The sequence below is a fragment of the Oncorhynchus clarkii genome, chromosome 33 (assembly GCF_045791955.1).
Source record: "Oncorhynchus clarkii lewisi isolate Uvic-CL-2024 chromosome 33, UVic_Ocla_1.0, whole genome shotgun sequence".
NCBI classification, from domain to species: Eukaryota; Metazoa; Chordata; class Actinopteri; order Salmoniformes; family Salmonidae; genus Oncorhynchus; species Oncorhynchus clarkii.
The window spans coordinates 23311911-23332384 of NC_092179.1; the positions used below are offsets into that span (position 1 = coordinate 23311911).

The 20474-nt window shown below is 41.5% G+C and overlaps 1 protein-coding gene and 1 pseudogene across 2 annotated transcripts in view; both read right to left on the bottom strand.

Moving 5' to 3' along the window:
- Nucleotides 1–669: 669 nt before the first annotated feature.
- The window catches only part of LOC139393229 (protein FAM3C-like), an 823321-nt gene continuing 803516 nt past the window's right edge, over nucleotides 670–20474 (bottom strand). The window contains exons 1-10 of one of the 2 annotated variants that reach the window (XM_071141678.1): nucleotides 14639–14758; nucleotides 10576–10635; nucleotides 7028–7132; nucleotides 5996–6019; nucleotides 5453–5576; nucleotides 4340–4398; nucleotides 3791–3841; nucleotides 3591–3675; nucleotides 2986–3112; nucleotides 670–2878 (exon numbers count right to left, since the gene is read on the bottom strand). In XM_071141678.1, the coding sequence (XP_070997779.1) occupies nucleotides 2789–2878; nucleotides 2986–3112; nucleotides 3591–3675; nucleotides 3791–3841; nucleotides 4340–4398; nucleotides 5453–5576; nucleotides 5996–6019; nucleotides 7028–7132; nucleotides 10576–10588 (678 nt within the window). In that variant the 5' untranslated portion in view covers nucleotides 10589–10635; nucleotides 14639–14758 and the 3' untranslated portion in view covers nucleotides 670–2788. Of the gene's footprint in view, nucleotides 2879–2985; nucleotides 3113–3590; nucleotides 3676–3790; nucleotides 3842–4339; nucleotides 4399–5452; nucleotides 5577–5995; nucleotides 6020–7027; nucleotides 7133–10575; nucleotides 10636–14638; nucleotides 14759–20474 lie in introns of those variants that run through there. The other variant, XM_071141680.1, reaches the window with a different exon arrangement.
- The window catches only part of LOC139392730 (sortilin-like), a 30619-nt pseudogene continuing 27597 nt past the window's right edge, over nucleotides 17453–20474 (bottom strand).

The following is a 20474-nucleotide window of genomic DNA, read 5'->3' on the forward strand; positions in this document are numbered from 1 at the left end:
TCTTATTAAAACCAGGTGGTAAATTATTGCTCGCCTTCACCTTTTAATAGCTTCTCATGCTTTCGCCGAAAAGCATTTTAAAAATCTGAATACAACGGGTATTTAATTATTATATATTTTAATGAACGTTTGAGTTTTAACGAGTACATTTAGCAGCACAACCTTGTGGAATGTTCTTAGTTTAGAAACATTAGGCTATGTAGAACAGACAGTGTCACAGTAACAAAACAAAGAGCTATATCTATTCATGCCATTTCCATCTGCAACATTGAGTATGATGCAACCTCCTGAAGACAAGCCAGATTGATGCAGATGACTATACCGAACAAAAATATAAAACGCAACATGTATCAATTTCAAAGATTTGACTGAGTTAAAGTTCATAAGGAATTCAGTCAATTGAAATAAAATCATTAGGCCCTAATCTATGGATTTCACATGACTGGGCAGGGGTCCTGTGGAGCCAGGCACAGCCAATGAAAATTAGTTTCTCCTCCCAAAAGGGCTTTACTACAGACAGAAATATGCCTCGGCACCCCCTCATACGACCCCACAGGCGAAGAAACCGGATGTACTCCTTCTTTCCTCCCTAAAATCAAGTCAACTTCATCTGCCAACATAAAGGATTTAAGATGTTCAAGGCATTGTGAGAGAAATAGATGTCACATGTACAATGAAGACAGGTTGAGCTTTATTAATCATACTCATGAATGGTAAGTTGTTTGAAATGTTTCACGACACCGATGTAAGACATTGCAACAAAATGAGTCACAATTATCAGAATTGTTCCCATTTAACTCCCTTGCATGTATAACTAACGAATCAATAATTTTAGTAGAGGTGCAGAAATAGGAAATATTACATAGACTGTCTATGGATTTGTAAGTCAGACAAGGCACATTGGTGGGATGAATTCCATTAAGAGCAGGAAGGGCACACTTGTTTTTGGAATGGCATCGATGGGGTATCGATTTGGGCTTTTCACTTCACTCAAGGTCTTCAAATGAAACCAAAAAACTTTATTAAAAAGGCAATGTGGAGGATGTCATTCATTGTGTTAAATATCTTGCCAATGTCAAGACAAAAGGAGAAATCCTTCATTACAATGACTCCATAGACAAGTGGATGGGAGGGAACAGGTTTCAGAATAGCCTCCACAATCACATTGTGTTAGGTTACACGTACTGCCCTAAAAGCAAACAGAAACAGGATTGTATTCCTGCCATTTGACCAAAAACAGACAGATATCCTTTGAACCAACTAGGGGACCGAGCTGAGATGTTTTAGGCAACAAGAGTTTTACATTGAAACGTGTGCTACTTTCAGCACCAGGTGTTACCGTAGTTAAAGCACATGACATAACTGCATATGCAATAATCTCCCACTGGATTCAACTTCACACACAGAACAGGAATTAATCCACTGAATCAATCCATGGGTCCCCGAATGGTGCAGCACTCTAAGGCACTGAATCTCAGTGCTTGAGGAGTCACTAGACACCCTGGTTCCATTCCAGACGGTATCACAACAGGTCCTGATTGGTACTCCCATGGGGCGTCACATGATTGGCCCAGCGTCATCTGGGTTTGGCCGGTGTAGGCCTTCATTGTAAATAAGAATTTGTTCTTAATTGACTTGCTTCTTTAAATAAAACGTCAAATGTATTATTTGTTATATATGTAGCTTACTCCATTTCAAGTGTGACAAAATGACAGCTGGGTTGAATTGTAGCTAATATGACCACAGCTAATGAACAGTGGTAGTGGTACTGAGACCGCTCACTGAAGAAGATCCAGGGGGGACATGATGCAATGTTGCAAAAGCCAGCAGTAACTCAGCTAAAAGCTATGAGCTTCAGCCTAGGCAGTTCTTGCATTATATGATAAGAACCAAAATGTCAGTCGCAATGAGGTAATCAAAGCTTTAGTGGAAGAGATGTGATGCAGTTAGTCTTTAAAGTAAACCAGCGATACTGGGGAAAGTAAGATCTAGCCACAAAATCAAAACCTAGTCATCTTTGTACTGTATCAATCTATTTCTTGAATGGTTTTTCCAAGGCTGTCAAGGTGCCAATAAATTCCCAAGTGATTTATTTATCAAATCAGCAAAACCAACTAAATATTTCCCTAAAATATCTATAGATTTTTACTAAAACACTTAGGTACATGACCCCCATCCAAAACCAACAATTCTCATTCTATCCAAGGAAGATGCACACAAGTCAAAACCCCCACTAACAAGCTTTAGCTACACGCTTCCTCATTCATTCCACTCCCAAACCACACAAAAACTAACAATTTAAAAGACCAATCACTAAAGATAAAAAGCTATAATATAAATTCACTCTTAAGTAACAAGGATCTTAAGCCATATAGCTTTCCAAGATGTTATATTACAATATGGATGTTCAAAAGTTTGATACTTTTTTTGTAGCTCTATTTACAAATTTCACAGTGATCTTGGTACATTCCGCTGAATAACCAATAACAGGAATTTCTGCCATACCATTCCTCTTTCTATTTATAGACAATACCTTGACACAAACAAGGATGCTTCCTGACGTCAAACACGATTGCTGCAAACATTGACAGCTGCAATGCAGAGGGACAGTCTCTAAAATACAAAGGCTGCGTTGGTGTTAGCATTAGGTGGAGGGAGGTTCAACCATTGTTAGAGCCATCATAGGAAAGTGTGCAAGTACACTATTTTAAGAGAAGAATGGGAGACGCAACCAAGGGCGTGAAGGGGTCGGCTATGAAGGGAACGGTCGAGGGATCAAGTGAAAAGATCACTCCTGTCTTTGGGGTATGCAGCCTTCCATCTCCAGCACCTCGGGCCAGCCCTCGTACTTGTTGGTTTCGGCATGGTTTTTTATGTGCTGTAGAGGCAGAGACAGAGGTTTTGGATTAGACCCAATGGTAGCATCCCAAATGGCAGCCTATTCCCTATATAGTGCAGTGTTTTTATGTGGGGGGTTGACGTTACCTGCTCAAAGGGACTCTTGGTCTTGATCCCTTTGCCTCCCACAAAGATCCAGTTGTCCCTGAAGCCTAATGTGCTGATGCTGGAACTGCCAAGTTCACCAATCATCTTCCTGGACTCGTCATTCAGCCTGTAGACCACAAAGCAGGGTTGTATTCATTTGTGCACACCGTAGCAAAATGTTTCAACACAAAAATAAAACGTTTCTTATTGGACAAGTTCAGGTAGTTTCTCCCCGTTTGCTAGTGAATACACAGCTAGAATGTCATTGAGAGTCTGTAGACTTAAATATCTCTACCTTCCACTCTTTCCTTTACTTTAACCTTTGCTCTTAGTCACCATTGTTATACATCAGTAATTGGTGACTCCTTTAATATCAGCAGTTAGGGCGAAATTCATTTACATTTCCCCGCAGTCAGTTAACAGGTTTATTTATGTGATAGTCATTTGTCAATTCTACAAGGGTTCAATTCAGTCCCTGGAGGAACGAAACAGATTGATCAAGACACTTAACTGAAGTATTTGCCTAAGCTTAAAATTATAATCTAAGAGTTCACGGAGAAGTTAAATGCTGAATGTGTATCTTTTTTTCAGTTCGGAACACCTACTTGGAGGCCGAATCGTCAAACGTGGCCATCATCACTACTGTTCCTTCTTCAATAGTCTTCAGGAATGTGATGAGCGTGTTGACATCTGCACACACAACAAATACACAGGTACAAGACTGGTTTGCCTGGTCCGCCTGCCTAGTCAAGAGGCACTCCATGACACGGAAACACAGGAAATCTAACTGAAACTAAGGCCTCACCTCCCGCCCACATGTCAAAGTGGTCTGTCTTGATGAGGTCCCCTGTCTTTCCTGTGGAGAACAAACAACTTGTTCACGACAAGTTAATGTACGATCACAGGCCAACTCCTATCATGAATAGTGCATTCAGAGTAGTACATTAGTACATGCCCTGACAAATTGAGGCTTTTCTGAGGGCAAAAGGGGGGTGCAACTCAATATTAGGAAGGTGTTCTTAATGTTTTGTGCACTCAGTGTATATGAACAGCGGTATGGACGAGTTAGTATTGAAGTAGTTAACCAAGGCAGGGATGGGCAACTACAGTCCAGGGCCATGTTGTATGCAGGCTTTTGTTCCAGCCCAGCACTAACAGCATGGCATCTAACACATTCTACACATCCTCGAAGGACTCGAGCTGCCAATCCCTGAACAAAGTAAATGTTTCACACACCAGATGTCATTTTCAATTGTCATATTACTCACAGATGTAGTCATGTAAAACATCTGATTTGACTACAAGGAGAAGTACTGTTTGTCTATGGCATGTAGCAGTGACAAGGCTAGTTTACCGTTAACCAGGGCAATGTTAATTCCTCTTCCCACGTTGTTCTTGACTCCACTCATCAATCTGAAAGGACAAATTAAGCATTATGTGACAGTGAGCCTGCATGTATTTTATTGGGTACTTTGTGTTTAGGTTTGTCCCATCCTTGTCTTTGTTCCCGGGCGTGTACCACTGCACTGAGACTTGTCACACCCTGGTCGTATAGCGTCGACACAAAAATAAAAGACTTATTCCTAACCAGACTTGATTCCCTTGAAGCAATGCCTGAGGAATTGGATTTCAATAACACGGATGCAGAATGCCACAAGAGTCAACAGTTCATTAAATAGAGGGTTAACAGTCAACAGGTTGCTTCAGGCATGTTTAAATTGAATCTCCACCTCAGTTACAAGATAGTTAATACCGGTCTACGCGAGTCTGTCTAGGAATCTATAAAATAAGAATAGAAATGCATCCTGTAGAACAGACATGGATCATTGTGTTGTAGAATATCCTATTGTGTCAGCCTTGCACTCTAGATTTCTACCTGGCAATAGATGTTTACCTTTTAGTCATTTAGCAGAGTGAGACAACTACATAAGTCATTGTAAGTGCTGTAAATTCTTTCAAAATAGAAAGTAGTTATCAGCAAAGTCAGTGCAAGTAGGAAAAGTCAAGTGCAAGGTTATTTTGTGTGTGTGTGTGTGTGTGTGTGGGTGGTGGGGTGGGGATAAAACGTGTCTTATTTAAAATACTTGTTTCTAATTAGGCCCCTGCGTATCAGCTGAGAGGGATGTGGGTCTTTGGTTGTACTGTTAATATAGGTTGAGAGGGATGTGGGTCTTTGGTTGTACTGTTAATATAGGTTGAGAGGGATGTGGGTATTTGGTTGTACTGTTATTATATGTGGGTCTTTGGTTGTACTGTTATTATGGGTTGAGGATGTGGGTCTTTGGTTGTACTGTTATTATGGGTTTTGGTTGTACTGTTAATATGGGTTGAGAGGGATGTGGGTCTTTGGTTGTACTGTTATTATGGGTTGAGAGGGATGTAGGTCTTTGGTTGTACTGTTATTATGGGTTGAGAGGGATGTGGGCCTTTGGTTGTACTGTTATTATTGGTCCATCTTGTCTCTTACATGTTGTCCTCCAGGCAGATTTTGGGACCGACAACACTGGCTGCTCCGCTGGCCATCTTAAAGGAGAAGTGTCCCTCGGGACATGGCTTGGAGAGGCCACACTTGTAGCGTTCCAGTCTGGTAGCTGTGAATGGAATTCCAAACAGAGTATACAATACCAACACACTTTAGCATCCCCCCCCATCAAAAACACACAATATCAGCGAACACGTACATATCTAGGTCCTGCAAACACAGTCTACTATTACACACACAGCTTGAATCTCTCTCACGCACAAACCAGACTATTTACATAGAACTCAACAGCTAAAGAACCAAAACATTCACAATGAAGGCCAGGTGGTAAGTACACAATACACACAGATGAACTACTTAGCTAACACTTAAGCATACATGGTAAGGTGTTTCCATGGTTTGTTAAGAGAAGATCAGTTCTGATTTTCATATACCACAGGGAGGAAAGAAAAGAAGAAATGTAACTTGATTGATTGAGGGAATCAGGTTAAAGTGATGTAACAGGAGAAGTTATTGAAGTATACTTACGGCCTTCCTCTACAGGCATAGACCCTGTTGTGGAGGGACAGAAACAGACAAGTTAGACTCGAGTTCCAGATGTCTTTATGACATTAGCCCGTGAGCTCATGAGTTCCTTATTTAAGAAATGTAAAACATTGAGCTTTGCACTAAATCTGGCTGTAGCCTGGCTAAAACATAGCAAGCTGGCCAGGCCTTTTAGCATCACATCTCCATGTACAATCAGATGTAGCTTTTTTTTTTTTTTAATTTATAAACATGCCCTAGCAAATACTCTTCTACTTGCCGGTGCAACCTAAAACATTATCCCAGTTTGATATCCTGCTTGTGTACTCATTCAGATATCAGATAAAAGCACATGGCTAGCTAGTTGGCTAAAGCAGGTTCTACCACTTCACAATAGCCTGGAATCACTGGTTATTACTAATAAACTAAATATTTTCAGGGGGTGGATTCTTGTCGTTTGGTTTAGCATTTGAACAGTCGCAGAGATTATATTTGGTTACAAATACAAAATAGGCTACTTTGATGAATAACCTGTAGATCAGAACAAGGAACCGAGCGACAACACTGGCCCCACGGCTGCGGAAGGGATGATACCGAGCGACAACACTGGCCCCACGGCTGCGGAAGGAATGATACCGAGCGACAACACTGCCCCCACGACTGCGGAAGGAATGATACCAAGCGTCTCAATTTCCAGGTAGCACAAAAGTAATATTTTCTGGCATTCGGCCGTACAAGGAGCCACCCCTTTTGTGACGAAAAACAACATTGCGCTACACACCTTCCGTCTCCGTAGTGTGTGAATTTAGCTTCAGCCAGAGACTAAGGGGTATCGCATGCAGACACGACAAAGGTTTTTCTGAAGGCCTAAATTTAGAATCCCTGGTGAAGATTATTAATACCATCTATTGAGAGATGTATTCAAAACAATAGCCTTTGAAACTAAGTGATTACTTTTTGGAATTCCATGCAAGATCAGGCAATAGATTGATATGCACAGTTACAACACTGGAAAACACCTGTAACCAAACTCACCAAACACATTCCCCAGATTGAAGTCCATGTTAATTTCCAGCAGCTGGAAGGCAAGGAAAACTGCCAGGAAAAAGACCGAAATCAATGCAGCCAACTTCAAGAAGCCTGAAGGAAATTAGATACATAGACCAAAGAAAGAGAATGAAGAGATCAATAGACAGCAGGAGAGAGGAGAGAGAGGAAATGGAACACTATTTCAACACCATGCCTAATATGTGTGTCAGATAAGGTCTCTGATGCTAACAGAGAAATTAATTTGCTTGGTGACCTGAACATTGACTGGTTATCTAGTTGTCCTCTCCAGAGGAAGTTTCTTACTGTGACTAAAGCCTGTAACATGACCCAGGTTATCACTAGAGTGTAAACCAATAGTGTTGGATCTGTGACATCCACTAGTATTGATCAGATCTTCACCACTGCTGCAGAGCTTGGCTCCAAAGCAATATCAGTTCCCATTGGCTGTAGTGACCATAACATTATGGCAATAACAAGAAAAGCCAGAAGTACCAAAGGCAGGGTCTAAAGTTATTTATAACAGATCTTACAAAATGTTCTCAGGACTCTTGTTTAAGATGAAAAACATTTGTTGGCCTGGTGTGTATAAGGAGGAGAAACTAGATGCAGGACTTGGGAGTATTTGTAAAATTATTCTTGCCAATTATGTACCTGTTAAGAAACTGAGAACTGTTAGAGCCCCCTGGGTCGATGAACTGAAAAATGGTATGGTCCAAAGAAATGAAGAAAAAAAGTGACAAACAATTCAGGCTGCTCAGCTGATTGGTTGACATACTGTCAGACATTGTGACTCAATTATTTATTTATTTTTAAGAAAAAAAGAATAAGAATATTACTAAAACAAGATAAATTACATTTAAAAACTATGGGAAAATACTTTGGACCACCTTAAGTTATATTATGGACAGAAAACCCAATTAAATCTACATCGTTCATTGATGTTGATGGGCCATTTTAGCAAAAACCTTTTGATACAGAAAAATCATTTCAATGACTATTTCACCAGTAAAGAATACAAACATTAGTCAGTTAAAACATCAAACCAACATATGTGCATTGAAGATCTAATAATGAAAGAGCAGGAATGCCGTTTTGAATTTGGTCAAGTTAGTGTGGAATAGGTGGAAAAACAGTTAGCATCCATCAATGATAAGCCACCAAGTATAGACAACCTAGATGGGGAAACTACTGAGAATGATAAGACTGTATTGCCACCCCAATTTGCCATGTCTTTAACCAGGATTGTGTCCACCGGTGTGGAAGAAAGGTAAAGTAATTCCACTACCTACAAATAGTAAAGCACCCTTTGCTGCCTCTAACATCAACCCAGTCAGTGTGCTGCCTGTTTTCAGTAAACTGATGGAGAACTGCGTTTGAACAAATGCAATGCTATTTTATAAAGAACAAGTTAACTAATGACTTTCAGCATGCATTTGGGAAAGACACTCAACTTGTACTGCACTGACTCATGACTGGCTAAAATAAATTGAGTAGATGATAGTTGGAGCTGTATTGTTAGGTTTCAGTGAAGCCTTGTGTTATTGATCATCATTTCTTATTGAAAAAAACCTCACTTGGAATGGCTTTACGTCCCTGCAGAACCCAGAGTGTTCTTCAATGGAAGCTTCTCTAACATCAGATACGTACGACAGTTTCCTTGGGCCGTGGACATAGATTTACTTGGACATAGAATTACTATGTATGCTGATTGGCTGTAGATGGTGATGTGTGCAATGAGCTCACAGAGACTCTTAGAAAAGACTTACAGTCAGTGTCAGAATGGGAAATTACAATAATCTGATGTTAAATTCATCTGAAACCAAAAAGCATTAGATTTGGTTCAAAGCATTCTCTTAGACCTAAACTGGAGATGTCCATAAAGGTTGTGAACATTTGTAGCGAAATCCTGCACGGAGCCTTCACCGTGGGCTGCCCCTTTAAGAGCACAGCAGCAGTCAGGAGGGAGATAATAACAATGGCTCTGCATGGAGGCTCTCGGTCGGCGTGGTAGTTTTGACAGTGTGTTTAACTACTGGCAGAAGTCTTGTTTATTTTCAGCGTGATTAGTTTGTAAAGTGTTGAAGTTGATCGCTGGTGTTAATGCTCTAGGTCGTGTTTGGAATCTTTGCTCCTGTCATTGATCGAATGGATTAGTAGCAACAGTGTTGCGAAGCTTTGACAAACAAACCATCAGGTGTATCAGACTGACAGACAGTGCAACTGCAAGCCTGAAGTCAACAGCTAAACCACCACCCCCTCTCTCACTAATTTTCCCTCTATCGCTCCAGCAAACCTATTGTTTAACCCTGCGCTCCCTTTGATGTTCAGTGTCGCTGGACTATTATTGCCCTGCCGGATGTATTTGGGTTGACATTTTAGTTAATTTATTATTTCACCTTTATTTAACCAGGTAAGCTAGTTGAGAACAAGTTCTCATTTACAACTGCGATCTGGCCAAGATAAAGCATAGCAGTGCGACACAAACAGAGCTACACATGGAATAAACAAGTGTACAGTCAATAACACAATACAAAAAAAATAAAGTTTATATACAGTGTGTGCAAATGGCGTGAGGTAGGCAGGCAATAAATAGGCCATAGTAGCGAAGTAATTACAATTTAGCATATTAACACTGGAGTGATAAATGAGCAGATAATGATGTGCAAGTAGAAATACTGGTGTGCAAAAGAGCAGAAAAGTAAATAAAAACAATATGGGGATGAGGTAGGTAGATTGGGTGGGCTATTTATAGATGGACTATGTACAGCTGCAGCGATTGGTCAGCTGCTCAGATACAGTGGGGCAAAAAAGTATTTAGTCAGCCAACAATTGTGCAAGTTCTCCCACTTAAAAAGATGATAGAGGCCTGTAATTTTCATCATAGGTACACTTCAACTATGACAGACAAAATGAAAAGAAAAAAAATATCCAGAAAATCACATTGTAGGATTTTTTATGAATTTATTTGCAAATTATGGTGGAAAAAAAGTATTTGGTAGGATGGTCAGTTTTATGAGGGCAGCATGAGTGAAGGATGCTTTGTTGTGAAATAGAAAGCCGATTCTAGAAAGAAGGGCCAGATGTATACAGAATGGTGACGTTAAAGTGAGGTTGCATGACGGTTTATTGTTTATTATTGATTGAACTGTATTGATTTTGTGGGGGACTATTGACATTTAGCAAATAATATTTTTGGACATTTCAAAGCCTTTGTCTAGGAACACACCCCACTAACCCATTTATACAACGCCCCCACAATATATAGAATATTGCAAGTTCTCTAAGGTTTATGACAGGGTTCTTTGACCCCAGGAAGAGTAGCTGCTACCCCATTAGCTACTGCTACATGGGCAGTAGCTAATGGGGTTCCTAATAAGCTAAACAAGTAGGCTATAGGCATAGCTATGTTGTCCCGTGATTAAGAATATGGTTTGAATAGCCAAGATAAACATTGTCACACACTGACCCAAGTAAATGTGATAGAAGTTATGCTAATTGTCAGAAAAACAGGTTCCTATTATAGCAAAACCTACCTCCAGCTCTCATGTTGGTCCCAAGAATCTGCAGTGAGTACAACACAATGTATGATGCCCCTGTTGAAAGACAAAGCAACATGTCAATATTCTCCAGTGTGGAGAGACATACAGAGGGAGAGACAGTGGTTCGACAGTAAGGTTGACTAGCTAGTTAACTTTGGCTGGTTGGGTATGATCATGTCACACTACTACTTGGACATTAGCCTTTCCTCCTGGGTTTAAAACATGACTCACTTTGGCATCTAACTGAGAACAAGGAAGAGCGGTAGTTCATAATGGGATGGTTAAATAAATATTGCCAGAAATACATCCACAGCTAGAGGGGTATCCTACGAAGAGGCAATTTTGGTCAACCAGTCATACGAATGTGTCTCACCTTTCAGCCAGGTAAAAGTCTTCAGAACGAAACATGCTCCAGGGAAGGCTAAACTCCCTGCTAACTCCACTAACTCCTGAATGAAATGACTGAGCCACGAGTTGAGGACCAATGAAATGAGATTTCCATCCTCTTGATAAGATAGCATCATTGCATCATCTTCCCGTTCATTTGAAGAAGACGACTAAAAATATTTGATTAAATACAATGTTTTTTGGTGTTAATAGTAATGTAGTAATGATAATGTATTTTAAACTTCACGCAATGTAACACTTGTATGACTTAATCAAAATAAATATTAATAGTAGTGGGAAAAAAAGTGTGCTTGTGCATTAATCAGCACACCAAAGACGGCATTAACGATAAGTAACAAAATAAAGACGCCACTTCTAAAAGCCTATTTAACACAGCCTGCTGAATGTGCAAGATAACTTTTCTTTCATTTTGATTTCGGCAGAAATTAAAATGTTACACTGTGAAGCTAACTGAAACTAAGGATCCTGGGACTAAACACCTCCTTCTGCAACTGGATCCTGGAGTTCCTGACAGCCCCCCCCCCCCCCAAGTGGTGAGGGTAGGCAACAACACATCCCCCACGCTGATCCTCAACACTGGGCCCCTTATGGGCGAGTGCTTAGTGCCCTCCTGTACTCCCTGTTCAACCACGACTGCATAGCCTCACACGACTCCAACGCCATCATTAAGTTTGCTGATGACACGATGGTGTTATGCCTGATCACCCACGACGATGAGAAAGCATTTCGGGAGGTCAGAGACCAGTTGAGAGAAAAGTGGGAAACTGAAGTGTTTAATATGCAGCGTGATTCATTTATGACAGTGCCTGTGAAATATAAAGAGGGGCTTTCGAGACAGAGCTAATTGGAGGAGTTTGTTTTTGAGCAATTTTAAGAGGCTTGTTCTGACAATGTCAATGGGTAGAGCATTAGGACATTCATAAGCATCTTTGAGAGGACTTGATACCTGGCATTGGTGAAAATATGTAACCATTGTCTAAAGTGTCATAACGTTGGGTCCAATACAGCAAAAGTAATAAACAATAAGCAATGTTGAGTGACTGATGGAAGCTGATTAACACACTATGCAGGCCTGTTTAAGGTCAGGAGAGCAGACAATGTTGAGGGACTGATGGAAGCTGATTAACACACTATGCAGGCGTGTTTAAGATCAGGAGAGCAGACAATGTTGAGGGACTGATGGAAGCTGATTAACACACTATGCAGGCGTGTTTAAGATCAGGAGAGCAGACAATGTTGAGGGACTGATGGAAGCTGATTAACACACTATGCAGGCGTGTTTAAGGTCAGGAGAGCAGACAATGCAAGAGGTACCGTGTGAATTCCATCTTCTTTTTGACTCTGGGCTAATAGCAGCATGCGTGGTCGGTCGGGTTATATACAACCTGTCATGTATTCATCTATACTGAGGCTTTTGCATTGGGAGGGGAATGAGAGGTAACGACAGTAAGATGAAGCAGAGATAAGACCTACCTAAGTGATTACTGTCACGATCACCCTCTCTGCTCCCACCCGTCTTGACATCACCTCTCAAAGTCTTAGTGTCTGTGTGCTGTGCATTGGGAATCTGATGCTTGGATCAAGGTTGTATTCCATGGAATAGCATCCTTCAGCCTGTTTCATTTCCAGTCACACATCACACCCCACAGGGCTTTGGGCTGGAGATTACTGCAAGGGAATGTTGTCACCCACTGGGTGGCATGTTGCACATTTTGTTCCTCCCTTATCTGACACAGTTGAAGTTGTCTCTTTACAAGTGTTAGACAGATTCTACTGCAGGTCAATAACCACAGAAAACCTTCATACATTAATGATTGTTCAACCGCAATTCCCACAACCCACTGAGGAAACTAGACAAGTTGCAAGTTTGTGTCCTGGATTGTACCTGGCGGTAACAAAATGAGTCAAGCTACAGAACAAAGGTGCGGTTCAGAGACAGCTTGACACTGTTGAAAAACTGCCAAGTAATGTGAACAGGGTAGTATGGTTATAGGTATTCCCTTTAACTATAGCACATTTTCCCTATACCTATTCCTATGTGTTATACATATATTCTATCTGACCTGTGGACAACTTCTCAATCAAATGTCAGCAAGACAAAGAAGCCGATCATGGATTACAGGAAACGGAGGGCCGAGCACATCACCATTCACATCGACAGGGCTGTAGTGGAGCAGGTTGAGAGCTTAAAGTTCCTCTGTGTCCACTCCACTAAGGATCTATCATGGTCCACACACCAACACAGTGGTGAAGAGGGCACAATGCCTCTTTAGGAGGCTGAATATATTTGGCATGGGTCCTCAGATCCTCAAAAAGTCATACAGCTGCACCGTTGAGAGCATCTTGCCTGGTTGCATCACCGCTTGGTATGGCAACTGCTTGGCATCCGACCGCAAGGCGCTACAGAGGGTAGTGTGTAACCAGTACATCACTGGGGCCGAGCTCCCTGCCATCCAGGACCTCTATACCAGGCAGTGTCAGAGGAAGGCCATAAAAATTTTCAAAGACTCCAGCCACCCAAGTCATAGACTGTTCTCTCAGCTACCGCACTGCAAGCAGTACTGATGCACCAAGTCTGGAACCAACAGGATCCTGAACAGTTTATAACCCCAAGCCACTGCTAAGTAGTTAACCAAATAGCTACCTGGACAATCTGCATTTACCCTTTTTACACTGACTGACTCATCACATACGCTGCTGCTATTGTTTATTATCTATCCTGTTGTCATTTTATAACTAGTCATATGTACATATCTACCTCAGTTATTGTTACTAATTGTGTATTTATTATTACTTTTCTGTTATTTCTCATTTCTTTCTCTCTGCATTGTTGGCATTTCACTTTTAGTCTCTCAGGGCACATGTCAAACTCATTCCATTAAGGTCGCTAATTAGTAAAGAACTCCCCTCACCTGGTTGTCTATGCCTTAATTGAAAGGAAAAACCCACAGACATGTTCAGGGCAGCTGAATGAAAACGGCCTAGTTTGTACAATTAGTTAGCCAGCAGATCCGACTAGATTGCTCAGCTGCACTAGGGTTGGAGCCGGCGTTCAGAAAACATACCTCAAAACAGGGATGGGAAATGCCTTGTAGTCCAAATAGTCATACCAAGAAGATTGAATGACTGCTATGTTGTCCTCATGTGAGTTAGCAGGACAGCAGCCATTTTGGAACAATTCGGATTGAGGTTGCTACCTACGCTTTCCAAACCTTCTCACACTGGCTCCAGTCTTAATCTACACCGGAAGTTATACATTTCAGTTTTAATCTACATAGGAAGCCTGTCCGACCCTGGTACAGTTTAAACAATCGGGTCAGATCTGTTGGCTACACAATTAGTTATATGTTAGTGTTTGGCTAACATGTGTAGCGAGCTAACAGTAGTCAGCTAACTGTGCAAACTAGACAAACTTTTCTGAAAAAAGTATCGTCCCCAAATAAGTAACGTTAAGGTATGGTTAGATTTAGCCATAACTAGCTAGTTACAGCGATTCACAATTTTGTTCGATTCCGTTAACAGTGCTAGCTAGCCAACCCTAGTCAAAATAGTTAGATAAACCTGATTGCCCCAGCAGCAAGTCGATTTAATTGGCAAGAGCTAAAATTTAAAAAAAAGCGAACGTTAGCAAGATAGCTGGCAACTTTACCTGAGAAACGCCACGGTTACAAGCCTTGCCTATACGATGACAGACTCTTCTTCCCTGTTTCAGAAAATCGCTATTTACTCTTGTGGTACTTCAATCTACTAAACATAAAGGACGGCCAAACATTATTCTTCACCGCCACCTACTGTACTGGAGTGTGAGGCCATTCTATTCATCTTTAAATCATAGCGGTCAAACAAAAGTTCAAGGTGCATACTGCTACGTACTGTCCTGAAGTTTGCGATGAATCACGGTCTACCTAGAAAGTAAAAAATAAAAAACAAATCAACACCTGCTAAAAACCCATCCCAAGCCCCCGAATCAATTCAACTTTATCTATAACCTGCTGAAACAATCCACCATTAGAATGATTCAGCATGTCAACAACATCGAAATAAGAGAATGCTATCTGTACTGTTCCAGGCAAAACCTTCTCAAACCTCAGCAGCACTGATAAGCTTTCACTTATTTGACCCTCTTTCCTACTGAGCAAACTTTTGGCCTCAATCACTCTGCCTCCCTTCACATTTTCTTTCATATCAACTATGGACGTAGATATTGGGGCCCCAGTGATGACTCCCCTCAACCTAGCATAAGCCCCAGGGATATGGCTTTTGAGCTTCATCCCAATAAGCTTTTCCATTTGCAGAATCTTCCCTTTCTGAGCCTGGCTACCACAAAGTATTAGCAATTTACCTTTCCAATGAACCAGGAGAGTTTGACTTCACCTATCTCTTTCTCCAAGGCATTGGTTAGTCAGATAGGGTGTAAATGAGGCCCTGTGGTCTCATCAAACACCATCACCACTTTCCACTCTGACACATTATGACTCTTGCTTCCAACCTTGGCCATCTTTATGCTTTCTTTCCTAGACGCTCCACTGCTTTCTGTATCATGATCTCTCTTCTTCCTGTGTCTACACTACAGACCATTTAAGTCCTTGACGCTCATTCTCCCGCTCTATATAATCAGAACTGACACCCATATTGTTCTCATTCCAGCACAGCTGTTGCCATTCCAACCTTTTCTCAATTTCCTCCTTTTCATCCACGCTACTCGCTGCCATTTACAACCTGAACATGGCCATCTGTTCCTCTAATCTAGCTCTGTGTTTCCACCTACTGTTCTACAATGTGAGTTCTATATCCGCGGAAGCCCCTGATAAATCAAAATAAAAAGTAATAATAGTATATTTTTATTTCACAAAATGAGTTAACTACTGAATAGGCTGATACCCAATTTCATGGACCCAAGATCCATAGGTAAGGCTGTACATTGCAATATAAATGTCCAATACATACAATTGGCTGAATAGTGAGGGGATCTCCGAAATGTAAAGTTCTGTAATAAGAGCTAAGACGCTAGTATTTGTGTAAACGCTTTAAGCAATGTAATCTGTAGGTGTCACTCAGTAGGCTGATACCCCATTTCATGGACCCAAGATCCATGGGTAAGGCTGTACATTGCAATTTAAGTATGTCTCCAATGCAATTCTGAAGTCTATAGTGCGATTTCAACTGAATTTTATGTTTTGTGTTAAATTGTCTTTTGTAAATGTTTATACCAACATCATAAAACAAACTCGTTTACCATTATCTAGTCCAATTGTGGCATAATTCTACTATTTTCATCCTTTGGCATCAGTTTCAATGGGGGACTTTTATTTTGAAGGCAAACAGGCATTTTCACTTTTGTTGCTAGTGCTGTTGTTCATGACACACACTCGAAGTCACATCAGCTCTAGAGGGGCAAAGCATAGACACAAGACTTGGCAAAGACCCTTCGGGATAGGATATGCTGCACAGCGCCCTCTTGTGTGGGGAGAGTAGTTGAATGAAAAGTGCCTCCTTCCTCCTGCATCCAGCAATCATTGATTAGATTGGACAAGTAAATGCAAGGGCACCATCACATGGCTTTTACCTTTCCAATTATTTATAATCAACAAGGAAGGAATGATGCACTTTTAAAGAATTCAAACAGGGATTTCATTTGTGGGTGGTCCTGTCCAGAAAGAACAAGTATAACCCATCGGGTGGAGCCCTAACCCATATGGCACATTGTACAGGTAAGCAATAAGGCAAAAAAAAATCCATCTAGGAAGTAAAACAATTAAAGAACATGGACACTTTAGGTGAGGTGCTGACTAACAGAAGATAATCTATTCAAATACAAAACAAGTTGATAGTAATCTCTACTTGCTGTGGATCCACTCTACATGTCAAATCAATCACATGTTATTTGTCACATGCTTCATAAACAACAGGTGTAGACTCACAGGGCCTTTTCCAACAATGCAGAGTTAAAGATAAAGGAGTAGAGACATGAGGAATACATTTACAGTGAATAACAGATAACAGTTGATTGTTCCTGCAGAGTAAATACAGAATAACTGAGGTAATCAGGCACTTTATTTCCATTACATCGCTATTCTAACATTACTGTACTGATTTATTAGGAATGCACATTATTCAGGGCCTCATCAAAATACAGACTAGTGAACAGTGGTAATAATAATAAATATAGGCCATTTAGCAGACGCTTTTATCCAAATCGAGAATCAAACCCACTATCAATTGCGTTGCAAGCGCCATACAAAATTGTGCAAGTTGAAGAAAGTGTTCCACGCATAAATAATATCAGACAGAGACAAACTGTTAATTCATGAAATACTTAAAAACAGAGCAGTGAAACTTGAAATAAACTCAATTCAACGTCTATTCTACGTTGGTTCAACCAGTGTCCAGTGGGAAGTGTTCTTCGCTCAATAAATAGCTTGGGACATCTGCAATTTGTTCCTTACAAACCCTAGACATCTTTCCATTGAGATGCAACAGGTACGTAATACAACAAGTGGAATGCCATACATCCAAATGGCCAAGCTCTGGAGATCATCGTCAAGATATTTAATCTCATGTTGTTCATTCAATAAGATCCTACAAAACGGGGGGACAACAGAGGGAAGTTGTCAGTATTTTCCACATTACGTCTTGTAAATGGATCATCGCTCATTTAAAACAATTGACGGGCCAACATGACCATAACGCTGCCCTTAAATGCACAAGTTCACACACATTTAGCCTTTTGCTATGCACACAAAATGTCCTAAAAATCCTGAGTGCCTTTAGCCACCATGCTAAAGCTAATAACACTCACATCATCTGAATCCACTGGGAAGACTGATGTTCCGTTGCTACTGGCGACACTCTCTGGGTCGGCGGCAATGGAGCAGTCGTCGTCCTGAAGCTGCAGTACAGAGAAGCGATACGTTGGTGCCCTGTAGGGGGCGGAGCAGAGCCACAAGGCATGTCAATATTTAGGACCAGAACGGAATTAGGCATTTTAATGTGCACTTGTACCTGAGCAGTGTGTGTCTGTGCGTGTGTGTGTGTGTGTGTACTTGCATGCTCGTGCGCATAAATGTGTACCAGGCTCACCTATTTCCATAGCCCATTCTCCTTACAGTATAGACAGCAGCGGCAACAGCCACCAGAATGACAATCCCTGATCCAACACAAACTACGATCAACAGCATCTTCTCTCTCTGAAATACAGACATAGCATTATCATATTTCTGGTCATAATATTCTAAACGCTATAAACCTTTATCATGTGACGCAATGCATCATCTAATATGTGGGGCTGTATTTTCTGATGCGGAAGTACCCAGAGGGTGTGTAGGCTTTTGTTCCAGCACACCGCTGACACAACTGATTCAACTCATCAACCAGTTATCAAGCCATTGATTGATTGAATCAGGTGTGTTCGTACTGGGCTGGAACAAAACCCAGCTCACAATGTGTGTCTCCCGAGAATGAAGAACACTGTTACATTATGCCCAGGTAAGTCACACCTTTCACACCGTGAGCAATAACCCAAGCACACACACACTCAAAGGAGACCCACAGAAGAACTCGCAGATGTACATGCACAGGTCACACTCACCGGGGTTTCAGAATATGGGCTGGCAGTGGGGGGCTGACTGGAGTTCCCACAATGCCTGTTGACTGTCTCCTTTATGCGCAGGGGAGTGAAACCTCCCTCACACTTATCACTGGGAACCTTACGGTACCTACACATGGAGACCACACGGTGAACTGTGTGTGTGTGTTTGGTTTGACTATCTTTGTAGGGACCACATTTCGCCGGTCCCAACAAGGAAAAAGGTTATTTTAGGCTTAGGGGTTAAGTTTAGGGTTAGGGATACTATTAGGGTTAGGGGTTAGGAGTTAGGGTTAGGAGTTAAGGTTAGGGGTTATGGTTAGGGTTAGGGTTAGGGTAAGGGTTAGGGTCAGGAAAAATAGGATTTTCAATGGGAATCAATTGTTTGGTGCCCACAAGGATAATAAAACAAATGTGTGTGTGTCATAATTACCCCGATGTCCTAAGCTCCACCTCCTCTCCATTTAGACACACCTCCAGGCCGTGGTCTGCAGTGTCCAGTTGTCTCATACACTCTGAGCTGTTCTCATGACGATAGTAACCATAGTCACTGTTGGAATGAGAGACACATTAGGCCATTTCAACCACAGACACAGCATATGCCTTGGTAATGTTATGTTTGGGTCTGCGTTGACTCTGCCTTTGCCTCAAAGGCACAATTAGAGAAAAAAACGTTTTTTTACTAGAAATGAAGTGACAGATTGTGCCTTTAAATGGACAACTTTCAACTTCTGGTCTCCTGTATCTGAATGTATCCCTGACTAGAGGGAGAGAATGAAAACCAGGGTTGAATTTATTAGGGCACAACAAAGCATTTTTTTTTTCAACAGACAATAAAAACGAGTGTTTCCTAAGTTCAGGTAGTTCCTTTCTGTTTCAGTTCGTTTTCTTCTGGTTACTACTGAATACGACCCAGTAGTGTTACGGTCCTCCAGGACCATAACTGAATAGCCTTGTCAGTTTAGACTGGACCCCTGACAGTGTTTCTTACCATAGGTAGTCCTCTCTGGTGCAGGGGCAGGGGCTTTTCTGCCTGCTCACCACGTAGTCCCGTCCATTCCTGCAGACGGACAGCTTCCTCAGCCTCCTGAAGGTCTCCTTGTAGCCCAAGACACACCCCTCTGTGGACAAGTCCCCGCCCTCTCTGGCATGGGCCAACCACTGAACATAGTCCTGGTTACCACCTATGGGGAACCAACGTTAACCAATAGAGAGAGACTATTGAGACATGCCAATTCCTTTCCTAGTGACCCACAGGGGTGCACACCATAGGTGGCTTGTGGAAGGATCTATAGGAGGGCAAACTCATAGTAATGGCTGGAATGGAATCAATAGAATGGTATCAAACACATCAAACATATGGAAACCACACTTTGGGTATTCTCACAATAGAAAGCTAGCTACTGTTTCATTCCTTGTGAAATGTCTGTTGTTGGTTTAATGATTATGATCCTTGGTGATATTATATTTGACAACAAACAAATGACTCACTGAGGGAATCTCAATCATCTTTCCTTGATTCCTCGTGACCACTCTCCTTCACCTCCTTCTCAAAAAGCATTGGAGTAGAAGATCCAAGGTTCCTCGTCTCAGACATTCTCCTCCACTGAGTTTTGACAAGGAGACGAGTAGTCACAGGACACAAAGAATCAAGAAAATACAATTGAGATTCACCCACACTCTCTGGTGAGGAGACTCTGGAAGTCAATGGTGACCACCACCCACATGGGCTGGTGGTCATCCTCGGGCCGGTAGCCCCACACGCTGATGTTCATGGTCTTGGTGCCCGGCTCGGATGTCAGGCCAGCAAAGAAGATGGGCTGCTCTGTAAAGTTGTACACCTTCCAACACTGGCCCTCATCTGTGGAGAACCTGGGGTGATGCACAATGACATACGGGG